The sequence below is a fragment of the Vicia villosa genome, unplaced genomic scaffold (assembly GCF_029867415.1).
Source record: "Vicia villosa cultivar HV-30 ecotype Madison, WI unplaced genomic scaffold, Vvil1.0 ctg.002260F_1_1, whole genome shotgun sequence".
Lineage (NCBI taxonomy): Eukaryota > Viridiplantae > Streptophyta > Magnoliopsida > Fabales > Fabaceae > Vicia > Vicia villosa.
Window position 1 is genome coordinate 29726 of NW_026705879.1, and position 12927 is coordinate 42652.

Consider the following 12927-nt stretch of genomic DNA (forward strand, 5'->3'; position numbering starts at 1 on the left):
TTGAAACACATGTTAATTATATATAATTTAAGGTCTAAGATTCCAGCATTTGAGGCCTATTTTAAGGCCCACAAAGTTGAGGCCTAATGCTTTTGCCTCACTCGTCAGTCTGGTCTTCAAAGTCAAACATTCATCTTTTTTATCTTTTAAATTTAGATTTCAAAAATTAAGAAAAAAAATCTAGATGTTAAAAAAAAAAACTCAAATCTAATAAGGCAAAACTCATATTTTTAAAAAAAAAAATCAATCTAAAAAATTATTCATCTTCATCCATTAAAGAACATAATAAACATTTCAGATGTGTCAACAATACTCTTTTAAAAACTCAAATTTCAAACTCAGATCTGTTACTAGAATTACTAAGTCAAATTTAGAAAAACCTTGATTTTAATTTAGTATAACGCTAATTTAGAAAAATTCAAAACAATTTTTTAATTTCAATGAAGTCGAACAATGGAGGGAATAAAAAAGAACATAAACATTTTTTAGTTTCAACTTTAAAGTTAGCTAGATAAAGAACAACCAAACACATTAGTCAAAGTGTTTTTTAATCAAATACATATTGAGAAAAACAACGGCAAATACATAATCAATAAAATAAGAACACACAAAAATTACAAAACTGAAAGTAAAAAACTCAAATTTGTCGATACGTCAACTATTTCATTCTTTGAAATCTGAATTTTTCAAAATACTAGTTTTTTTAAATTTGAGCTTTGTTTTTTCTTGTTGGTCTTTTTGAAATTTAGGAATACAAGAAACACAATGGGGGAACAAGTCAAAACCTCTTAAGAACAAAGCCTAAACCTAGGGGTTCCCGCCTTGTCTAATAAGTAATTCAGATAAATGTCATTATGCACAAAACTAAACCAAGACATACTTTTGCTCTTTAAGCCGATATTAGCTAAGTAATCCGCACAAAAATTAACTCCACGGTAAATATGAGTGACTCTAAAATCAATAGAGAGAGTAAACGCCCAACACGTAAGCCAACACGTAAGCCAACGAGATTTGATTTTCTACGGGATCAAGTTAGAATCCGAAAAAGCTTTAACTACCAAAACGCAATATGTTTCTATCCATAGCTTCGACCAATTCATTTGCATAGCCTTTTCAATTGCTAAAACAGCTGCCATGAATTCTGCTATCACTGGAGAACCAACACCCAAGAAGAAGCTAAAGCTAATGACATGGCTAGCTTGTGCATCACGGAAGATACCACCGCTTGCTGCAAGTAAGGGCGAGCCGGCTGCTGCCTCGTCTATGTTACACTTAATCCAGCCAGCAATGGGAGGACACCAAAGCACTTCAACTGCCACTTTCAATTTTCAAGGATGAATTGCAATGTCAAATTTCTTAAGAAAGGAGAAGTTGTTGATGGAGTTATCACCATTTTTTGCAGTCAGCTTTCCCACCAATTTTGCCCTTGCTGCAACATTACTAATGCATCTCTGCCAAGGCATAAGTTTGTCTTCAAATCTGGCCATATTTCGGGCCTTCCAAATTTGGTAGATGATGAACACAATGCTGGATTTTATGACAGCCATTGCTTGTTGACTCCAAGCTTCATTGAGAATTTGTAAACAATCAGCAAGGGATTTGATGGCATTTGGAACCTCCAAGATGCTGCTGAACCAGCTCCATATTTTAACTGCAAAAAAACAATCAAAAAACAAATGAGTAGACTTCTCCTCATTGCTATCACATAAAGAGCATTTAGAAGGGAAAGAGAATCCCCTCAAAGTCATGTTTTCGTCAGTGGGAATCTTGTTGTGCATTAGCCTCCAAGTAACCATAGAATGAGAAGGGGCTGAGTCAATGTCCCATGGGAAGGATTTCCATTTTCCAGAATTGTTAGCATTTGCAAGCATCTCATAAGCAATCTTAATAGTTAGATTGCCATTCTCCACATTCTTCCAAGCAAGGGAATCACCAATTTCCATATCAGAAATGGAAAAGGAGCTTATAGTTTCAAGGAGAGAAGGCATTGCTACAGTTATGTTATTGTGTATGGACCAGGTTTTATCCTTCCAAAAGTCTGTAACCTTTGTATTGATCTTGGCATGAAGCAAAATTGAAATCTTATACTTGAAAGCCAGAACTTCCCCTGTCCAATTGTCCAGCCAGTATAATCCCTTTTTGGCTAAAAAAAATTTGGATTTTAAGGATAAAATTAAAATCTGAGTTTTTCTAAAACTTGATAGTGATATATGGGCCTTTCTTACTGGTATTTTTTAATGTCAACACAGAAAATTACATGTTTTAAAAATTTCATAAAAAAGAAGATGAACTAAGAGATAGAATAAAGAATTAAGATCCAATTAGCAAAATAAGTTATTAATAGATTTAGTATTGCTAATCTTTTTCTTGTTAGATTAGATTGGTGGAATAATTTCAGAAGATGGAGGAAGATAAGTTAAAAAGTGACTTTACTATATTTGCATAATTGATTGATTAAAAAGAGAAGAATTAAATTGGTTTTATTAACATTGATTAAAAAATTATATATTTTTAGAGTGAAGACCCATTTTGGTCCCTCACAAATATTACACGAGTCAAATTAGTCCTTCACAATAAAATAGACCCAATTTAATCCCTTATAAAATTTAACCGGATCATATAAGTCTTTTTGTTAATATTTTTTCCAAATCGGTTTTTTCCTAGTTTTAAACCGTGACTGGACTGCCACTTTGGATTTTATTTATTTTTCATTTTTTAAATACTAAATTGATTTTTATTTTTAAATTCATTTTTAAACAATTATAAATTAATAAAATAAAAAAGCCAAAATTGTTTCTTATAAGAAGTTGAACTCAGACTCATGTGGTTAATCTTAAACAATTCTAAATTTAAAATATAAAATATAAAATTTATATCAATATGGTCTCGAACCTAAGTCTCTTCAAATTAAATGACGGTCAATTTAATAAAATAGAAATTGATTTGTCTATTTGTAAATGAGTCACTTTACTAACAATAGAAATTGATTTGTCTTGTTGTAAATAATACTCATTTTACTAACAATAGAAGTTGATTTTTCTAATTGTAAATGATAGTCACTTTATTAACGATAGAGATTGATTTGTCTAGTTGTAAAGTGAAAATCATTTAACTTGGAGGGACTTGGATTTGAGACCTCGTAGGTAAAAATTTATGTATAGAATTTGTTAATATTAGAAGAAATCATGGAAATTACTTGTTTAATAATTACTTTATAAGAAATAATTTTGGCTTTTTTGATATTATTCATTGATAACTGTTTAAAAATTAAAATTAAAATTAAAATTAAATTAGTATTTAAAAAATAAAAAAAATCCAACGTGTCAGTTCAGTTACAGTTTAAAAGTATGAAAAGAACCGGTTTAAAGGTAGGAAAAAACCGATTTGAAAAAAATATTTTTGCAAAGGATTAAGTTGGGTCAATTTTTTTGTGAGGGACTAATTTGACTCGTGTAATATTTGTGAGGGACCAAAATGGATCTTCAGTCATATTTTTATTACCTCATGATTTGCCATTGCAAGTCAAAAACTATGGTGGAAAAAAAGTCATTGGTACATATTAAATGCGACCGTTGGTGCAGCTTCAGAACTATTCTAATTGATGATGGAAGTGACAATAAGTTCATTTTGTTATCTTTGGATAGAGCTATCAAATTATGGGATTAGATTTAATAACTTTACTGATTTGGTAATCGTGACTTTAGGCAAATTACAAGACGAATGAATGGTTAAACAATGTACTCCAAGCATGCAGTAACTAAGTTTTTCATTTGTTTTGTTATGCATAGTTCTTATTTCATCTAAAAGGGTTGAACATGAGCTTATTACCGCAACACAAACAATATGAATTACACCAATTATATCAACTCATTGGTGTAAATTGTAATAGTCAAATTTTCCAACATTTACAGTAATAGAAGCTTTGGTTGATACTAAACAGAGATGCCTTATGTTTATATTTATATAAGGCAACAACCCTTTTAATTTCCTACCCTGATTAGAAAGAGAGCATTGAAATGAGCAAATAACTCTCAATCAGTCAATTTTAGGAATTAAACAACTCTCAATCTTATTTCTTAAAAGATTTAGAATATCCGAGTTCCTTGCGTAGCTGTTCATCTGGTTGCAAGCTATCTGGAATGGCACCAAATATTCTTCGCGATATTTCAAACCCAGAAGCTACATGATGTACATATGCTGATGCATCCTCAACTGTTTGTTGCAAACTTAATGAAGTGGAGAGATAGTTTGAGGTACTTCTTGACAATAATTTTCTCTCGGACGGCTTGTCAAGGTCAGCGGCCTTAAGAAACCGTTCTGTGGCAGCCTCCCATGAAAGGTCGTGCCTCTGATCATCAGTAGGCTGGTCAGGCTTTTCAGCCAATGCCTTAAGTGTGAGTTGAACAAATTCCTCGGGGTTATTATACGTCCAACAATTCGGGAACTGCTTGAAAAATTCATTTGAGCAATGGTCTGCGCACACAACAATTTTTCCCATTGCCAAAGCTTCTGCTGTAGTCGTGCAAACCACGTCTGTTGTGCTCGGATTAAGAAACAATCTGAAACTGAGTACATGAAATAAACATATACATTCAGAACATTGTCAATGAACTTTTAAAAAAAACCTTTAACACATCGATCAGACAAAAACAAAAACACATAGTTCGAGTGATAAATATGAAACTTACTCATGAAATAGTTCATCAGCATGATCACGGCCAGGATGAACTCTAACGGTCATTTCAAGCTTTTTAGCAGCTTTTTGAACTTCATCAGAGTCCTCTCCACTTCCAAACAAATCAAGCTCAAGAGCAGATAATTCCTTTTGATGCTTATTAAGAAGTTGGAGCAGCTCCTTGTAGCCTTTGCTCCATACCATCTTCCCAATAAAATAGGCACCTTTGGTAAAGGCATTATTATCTTCGTTTTGTTGTTGATCTCTTTTTTTCTTGCCAATCTCAAGGAACTTTGGATTAACTCCATGAACGTTACAGACGATGGACCCAGGGTAATCCTGAGTAGCAGCAGATAGTCTGATTACCTGCAATCATACGATTAATCAATTCCGGAAAAACAAGCGTGCCGCACACAATGGTTGCATAAAGTTCATGATAGCTAAAAATATTCTCCGTGAAAATTAAATAACTTACCTTGTGACAGTATATACCAACAACCCAGTTGTTCAAATATTTCAGTAAAAACGCTTGCAGGTTTCCATTCTTCTCTCTCTTCACATATTCTAAATAATTTGTGTGAATAATTCCTATAACTAGCCTGAATTTAGTTTTCCATCTTTTCCCATGGTGATACCAAGTCAGATGCTCTGGCTCCTCTAGAACAGCAATATCTGCTTCTTCATCAGGGATCATTTCTGAAATATCACCAACAGCAAGAATGCTCCTTTTATCTCTAGAAAACTACATGGCAAGCATATCGTAAATTAGCATTACGTCTAAAATAAAAGGAATCGTAAAGTCAATACGAAAACACTCAAGCAAACGATAATTAAATAAAAACATAAATAGAAATTCTCATAAACCAATAAATGCCCCCAAGCTATATCACCTTTCCGGGATAAAACTTTATGCTGAAACCAGATGTGAATCCAAGTCTGTCCTCGAGCCATTGGCGTATATATTTCTCCTGCTCTTCTGGAGACTCGAACGTCATATTGTTCGGATATACAACTTTCTGATCTTTCAAAGATAACCAAGGGATCAACAAGGTGACATTCCTTTCCCCGGCTTTGTAAAGAAACGCCGCACGAAAGAGAGGGTTCACCGCGGTTCCGGTCAACCATGGAAGGCTAGCAGTTGTGAAAATTGCAAAATGCTGTTTCTTATCCATCTGTTTGTTAGATTTAAAAGTTTAATATCGTAGTAGTTCAGAATTCCCTACCACATGAAAATCACCAGCGAAAAACAGATTGTAGCTGCAATAAATCACATATATTTCAAACCTAAGCACTGATAAACTCAAATTCTACAAAAAGATTATACAAGAAAAACGAGAAAAATAGGTAAAATTAAAGGCATAAAAGTTGAAAATCGTTGATGGAAAAGAGTATATGTACCTTGAAGGAATCAAGAAGAAAGAGTGGTGAAGAATGGATTGTAGAGAGAGGAATTTGTGTGAATGAATGGTGAAGAGAGATAAACGAAGGAAAATAAGGAGGTATTGTAGAGAGGGAATATTTTCTCTCTCTTGGTTTGAAGTAAACGGTGTCGTTTCGTGTATGCAGGTTCCCGAGTTTCTCTGGTTTGATATTCGAGTAATGTAATGCGACGAAGAATTGACCAATCTTGAGTAAAAGGAAATGACCAATGTGATTTTAGAATCATTGATTATGAAAAAAAAATTTAACAAAACTAGTAACTAACCCGTGCGTTTGCACGGGTTCTGGTATGGGACGCGCATTCATTCATTTCAGATATATAATTGGTATTATAAAATATATATTATTCAAAATTATGTAGGGTTTATAATTTTGCTATCTACGCACGGGTTCTGGTACGGGACGCGCATTTGTTTCAGATTTATATTTTTTAATAAAAAAAAGTCTGGTACCCGTGAAAAATAAGAATTGAATGTATAGAAAAATATCTGATACTCGTGAAAAAATAATAATTGAATGTATAGTAAAATGTCTGGTACCTGTGAAAGAAATAATAATTGAATTTATAGAAAAAATTTCGGTACCAGTGAAAAAATAATAATTAAATGTATAGAAAAATATCGGGTACTCGTGAAAAAATAATAATTGAATGTATAAAAAAATGTTCGGTATCAGTGAAAAAAATAATAATTGAATGTTTAGAAAAATGTCTGGTACCCGTGCGTTCGCACGGGTACCCGTTGTTTTCGCGTATTTAGATTGAGAAAAATAAAAAATATTAATAAAAGATTAAATCTGGATTAAAATGGAAAAAGTTATAAAAAGACTAATATTAAAAAAATGGAATAAGGTATGTACTAAGATCAATTATTTAATTCCATTTGTTTACTAAAAAAAATTAGGAAATAATTCCTCGCATTAGGAAGCAAAATGCAACCTCCTTGTGTTTTAAGACACCCTAATTCTCTCACAAATTAGGCTATGTCACCGTATAATCATGGCCTATTATTTAAACATAGCATGTCTCTTTAACTATGTCCCTCATTACTAATTCTAACTACCTCTACCTTTCCCATCTAACATATATGCCATTATACTAACACTGCCTATCAATATACTCATTCACACCAAGTAATTCCAAGAGTAGAAATCTACAAACTATTTATATTCTTAAAGAAACCACTCTTGTAGCTAGAACTGGAATAAAACAATTTCAATTGTGAAATGATATAACTTAAGTCACTATATAAGTATATAATAAAAATTATGTACTAAATACCAATTTATAATATAAACACCTCTTCTAACTCCATTATTTAAATTTGCAAGTAGAGAGTAAAGGATTTGAGTGTCAAACATTATATATATATATATAAACAATTTCAACATTTCAACAGCTATTATTCTAATTTACAATGTACTGCTAGCATAACTCATTTCAAACACAACTCATATAAGAAGTAACACAGACGCAACAGTGATATCTTTGACCGCTAAGGTGGCAATAAATTGAACCTTGGTTAAATGATTTCTCCAAGCTTCTTCTTGGGAAATGCTGAAAAGCCAAATATGCTGCAATCAATAAAGAAATTGCAACACTTTCTTTTATGTCCCTGATCAACAGAATAATCATGCAGTATACGTTTTTATTTTAATAAATATGGTAAAGTTGAAAACAACTCAATGGCCCCAAGAACATGGATTTGCTTACCTTAATCATATAGCCTCATAAGGAGCTACAATCACCAAGAGTAACACTGTAAATGGCAACTCAAGTTCACCTGTAATAAAAAAACATATAGCATAATTATTTCCTTATACCATTAAATAAAAAAACATGAAGAACAAAATACACAATTCATTTGAATTATTATATTATTATACTACAAAGTTAGGATTTCTATCTCGTGTCTTGAAGTTCATAGTGTTACACCCAGTTCTTTAGTTTCATTTTTCAAAATGAAAAGGAAATAAAAGGAGACCCAACCATAGGATTTAACTTCAAGTGAAATTGATGAAATAGGAGTGTTTCAAGTATCACTATGAAAAATATCTTAAAAACATCTCAGCCTACTGTCTCATGCAACTGCAAGAAAAGAGAATAAATTATTTAAATTGTGACAAGCAGTTTATGTGTTATATAAAAAGAAATATAAAAAAAACAATGGCTCTGCAAAGGAGGGTTTTGAAAGCTCTCTATTTGTCTCCCAATGAACAAAGTATTGGCAAGGATCAGCTAAATGATGGAAAATCATAAGTACATTTTTTTGTCATGAACCATGAAGCTGGAATGTCAATACTTTGATGGTTTAACATACGTGCGTAACTCTATTAACTATTCTGACAGAGGAATTAGTTCCCTGACTCTACTAAAATAAACAAATCAATCAGCATAGAACGACAAGGACTTTACTTGTTCGAAGATTCTTCACTTTCGGTTTTCAAGATCAAAACATAAATGTCATCTTGCTAGGAAATGATCATATTATAAAAACATCACTTTCAGTTTTCAATTTTCTCGATCGTTTTGAACCTCAATCCTCATATTATAAAATACACAATGATTCAATGCAAACTATAAAAACAGAATATGAGAATTCAATGCAAACATTTTGAACCTCAACCTTGATATAAACTTATAATTCAATGCATAAATCAAAAGATACTTTGACAGAATATTTAGTGACAAAATATTTTCCACCAGCCTATAACATCCTCCAAATGGCACATAAGCATCATATAGAGAACATAAAAAGATACACAGATCAATGAAGAGGAAATTGTTATTTGCCATAAAATTCAGAACTGTAACAAAGCAATCCAAACCCGTAGCAGATAAGTGTAAAAGCACCTTGAGGCATCCAAGTTTCTCTAACCGAATCACGCCGCTTCCTGCTACCGAAGCGGTGTTTATACCTATCACTACAAATGCCTTCTTTTCTTGAAAGCAGCTTCCCTGGAACCATTGGCCAAGCCAATTGAGTTCTTTTCGTGATAACTCCTAGCTGCTGCTAATTCCATTTGCAACATAGAAACTGGTTAAATATTGTACATTCAGTAGCTTCTGGTTTGGCTCAAAGGATCATAATTGTAGGCCTTGCCAGCTTTGACAAACCGACCCTTCAATGCAATCAAATGTTAAAAATACCAAGATTGTCATAGACAAATAGCTACTGGAATATAGTTCCTCAGCAGGTATAACATCCTGGCAATTGAAATCTCGAGAAGACATCGCTTATACTCAAACAAAACTGGCCCCGAACCTGTAACCGAAAATTACTGAGAGAATAATTTGAGGCAAATAATTACCATTTCAACTGCATTCTCAAACAACTCTCTCGCTCTCTTCAATTTTTCCTTTCCGTGTCTCTTCACAAATTTATACAAATATGTAACCCAAATATCTCTAGCATGTGGGTACTTAAATATCTTCACTCCTCTTTCATAAACCTTAAAAGCATCTTCAAAGAAGTTGTTCTCCTGTATAAATCAAAACCAATTAACAATATGTCAATGAGCCAAAACCAGCAGAAGTAAAATCCAATAGAGATAGTGTACTAAAATAGGAATGATGCTCCATACCTCTAGAAACTTTGTATAATTGATTATTATTTGTGGTGTGGCTATTCGTATTTCCATAATCCGTTCGTAATCTGCCTGAGTAGACTCCAAATTACCTAGACTTTCCTCCAAATCAGCATAAAAGGTCCACAATCTCAATGATTTATGAAGTCTCATCTGAACCGGTTGAATCCCATCAACCACCACTAAAAGAAAAAGCATAATATAAATGCAATCATTAGTTAACAGTCATTGACAATCACAAAATTAAAATAAAATAGTTAGAAATTAGGAGAGCTGAATGTGAACAATTATATGGGAACAAAGAATACCTTTTAGTTTAACCTCGACTGGTGGCTCTGCAGTAGCCCGCCTCATAAGCTCAAGTGCTCCTGTAAAATTCTTATGTTTCAACTCTAATTCAGACCACTCACACCAGACACTGACCCTATTATATTTTGATCAGACACTCACACCAGACACTGGCAAGATTATATTTTCAACTCTAGCTTTTAGTTTATAACTGGTGAAAAAACAAAGCAAATATCAGACCCGCTTTGGAATTAACACCCAGACAATAACTATATTTCAACAAAATAAAAAAGAAAAGAACAATAAACTAAGAAAATCTCAAAGCATCTATAATTTCATTAGGTTACTGAGTAATATTTCATTTGGATGGTAAAACATTCGAATTGCATAAGAAAAAAGTATTAAACAAAGCCTGAATATGAAAGTCTTGAAAACTCACCTAATAAAAAATAGAAATCCTCATTAATCACATCTTTTGGAAAATTCTTAATGTACAACACAAGCAGGATTTCCTATTGTATAGTTCTGCATGATCCATCAGTTCAAAAGTGTAAGTCTCATAAATATTATGTGTAGTGATAAAATGGTATTTCCAAGAAACAATAGACTGGGTAAAGAATATGTCATTTAATATATTGTTGGATGAGAAACAAAACATAATATCGCATACCAATTCAGAAATATTATGTTGTCATACAAAAGATCCATAAAATAAAGAGGCTCAGTTTGATCCCTAGCAAGCAGTGAAGATGTTAATAATAAACCACTTTTCAAAACTATATAATCAAGTCAAAATTATAAATAAAAGAAAGTAACCAAAAAAACCCAAATTGAAATGAGCATTATCGCATAGCAAACACACCTCAGTCATAGATAAACCTTTCTGATTTCGGCCACCACCACACTCGTCGGCGGAAACCCGTTTCTACCACCACCACCACACTAATCGCCGGTAACCTGTTGTTGCCACCATAGATCTGAATGTTAAAAGCAACCGGTGAAAACATTATTCATATTTTTGTTACAAAGATGAAAAGAACAACATACCTCCATTTGACCAATAGTAGCATCAAAACCCTAACCACAAAATCATGATATCAACCACAATCACAAAAACCCTAACCACAAAATCATCATATAAACCACAAAAACACTAACCACAATATCTAAACAGTATCGTTAAACAGAAATCCAAAAAAACCTGATAACCGTGTCGGTTTCGTTTTGGGAAATGAAGAAGATGATGAAGAAAAGGGGAAATGAAGAGGAAGAAAGCAGAAAGCATAAAGTAGAAGAAAGAGAGATTGAAAGATGTCGCTCTGAGAGAGAAAGAAGACTCGGAGAGAGAAAGAAGAAGAAAGAGACAAAGAGGGGAAGGTTGAGGGAGAGGAAGAAGACAGGCAGATTGAAAGAGAAGAGAGAGAAAGAAAAATTGAAAATATTAATCATCTTCTAAATTCAGACTGAGACGTTGAAGAGAGATAGTAGAAGCAAGAAGCAATAGCATGCAAAAGAAGCAGCCACGTGGCTCTCTAAAAAAGCAAAGGGGCAAATAGGTACTTTCCAGAGCATCAAACTTTCTTATATTGTAGATGTGTTGCTACCAATAAAATTTTACTGATTTTGATGAAATTTGAATATTGATTTTATTCGATAATAACATCAAAAATCAATTTGTGTAATTTAAAAAGTGGTCGTGAAAAATTCAATATTTTAATAATATAAACTAAATTGAGAGTGTGATTCTCTTAAGGTCTCAGATTCGAATCCTATTAGATACAAACTGCTTATTAAAAAAATATAAATTAAATTGATGAATTTAATATATTTTAAAGATTATTTATTATATTTACATAGTTTAAATACTATATTGATTGTTTATTGAAAGAATGTCTATATTACCTGCTCTGGACCAACCAAAGTTTAATCCATCTTAAAATCACTTCATTTAACTCAGTATAAAACCAGTTTACATGTTAAGAGTAGTGTATAATATCTGATTTTTATTATTCATTATACTTATCTTGAATCTTGAACTCATTAAGAATCATGCAGGTTTACCCAGCGCCACCAGAAAGAAGATCGGAGTCACGGTTCAAGCTTACCAGTTCTTCAACTGCATCCGTTTCTAGTTCCCAAACGGGACAGTGGTGCCGTTTGTGGTCATTCTCATACCCTAAAATTTGCCCATATCATTTCATCTTCAAGGGCTCAAAGCTCAAGAGTTCTTCTCAAGCAACAGTCTCCTAATCAAGGGTCTCAAGATTAGGGTTTGTAGTTTATCAAGAGAATTTAGAATCTCTGAGGCCTCAAAGGGATCTCAAGGTGTCACATATGTATCAAAGCATATCCATGTCAAAAGTCAAGCTTCAATTCCAAGGACCGCTCATTCAATGGCTCAGATGACCAATAATCGACCATGCTGACCTAAAAGTCAACTATAGTCAAAATACAGTCAAACTTCAAGATTTTTGGTCAACATCAAGTATGTGAGGTTATATCCATCATTTGATCAAAGGTTAATCATGATCCATCAATAAAAACTCCGAAATGAATAAATGCAGAGGTTCAAATTAGGGTTTTTTTATAGGAGAAAGTCAACTCAACTTTGACCGGTCATAACTCTCGCATGGTTTGTCAAAAATTCTCCAACCAAAGCCTATTCTCAAGGAAATTTCATCCTCTACAACTTTGATGTTGGGCCCAAGATCAAGAAATGCACCATTTGGGAGATATGGACAAAAACATTACAGGTCCTCCAAAAGGTCAACAAAAAATACCTTTTGGGTCAAAACTCATAACTTGGGCATGGAAGCTCCAATTGAGGTGAAACCAAAAAGAGGTTTTAGAGGACTCTTTTAGCTTTCTAAAAAGTCCTAGAGTGCATTCATATGATTAAAATGGAAGGAGATACAAGGCTTAGAAGTTGGGCGATTTTG

The 12927-nt window shown here is 32.9% G+C and overlaps 2 protein-coding genes across 20 annotated transcripts; both read right to left on the reverse strand.

Annotated features, from left to right (window-relative positions):
• Positions 1-3741: 3741 nt before the first annotated feature.
• LOC131638328 (digalactosyldiacylglycerol synthase 2, chloroplastic) lies at positions 3742-6292 on the reverse strand. Of its 3 annotated transcripts, none has more exons than XM_058908891.1 (5): positions 6074-6292; positions 5566-5894; positions 5151-5417; positions 4689-5041; positions 3742-4565 (listed from the first exon to the last, which is right to left on the reverse strand). In XM_058908891.1, exons 2-5 carry the CDS (start codon positions 5845-5847, stop codon positions 4070-4072), a joined length of 1398 nt encoding a protein of 465 aa, XP_058764874.1. In that variant the 5' UTR covers positions 5848-5894; positions 6074-6292; the 3' UTR covers positions 3742-4069. The 3 variants fall into 3 exon arrangements, with proteins under 3 accessions (XP_058764874.1, XP_058764872.1, XP_058764873.1); XM_058908889.1 differs by having other exon boundaries at positions 5566-5932; XM_058908890.1 differs by having other exon boundaries at positions 3743-4565; positions 5566-5847.
• A 1203-nt stretch (positions 6293-7495) lies between these two features.
• LOC131638322 (uncharacterized) lies at positions 7496-11553 on the reverse strand. Of its 17 annotated transcripts, none has more exons than XR_009294641.1 (7): positions 11036-11553; positions 10851-10945; positions 10659-10721; positions 10428-10513; positions 10009-10199; positions 9698-9882; positions 8767-9595 (listed from the first exon to the last, which is right to left on the reverse strand). XR_009294641.1 is itself a non-coding variant. In XM_058908880.1 (6 exons), the coding sequence occupies exons 4-6, from the start codon at positions 10052-10054 to the stop codon at positions 9392-9394; spliced, it is 435 nt and encodes a 144-aa protein (XP_058764863.1). In that variant the 5' UTR covers positions 10055-10078; positions 10428-10513; positions 10659-10721; positions 10851-11546; the 3' UTR covers positions 8767-9391. The 17 variants fall into 17 exon arrangements, 10 of the variants coding, with proteins under 10 accessions (XP_058764863.1, XP_058764860.1, XP_058764861.1 ...); XR_009294643.1 differs by having other exon boundaries at positions 10851-10965; XR_009294640.1 differs by adding exons at positions 7496-7728; positions 7827-7896 and having other exon boundaries at positions 8967-9595; positions 10428-11553.
• Positions 11554-12927: the final 1374 nt, after the last annotated feature.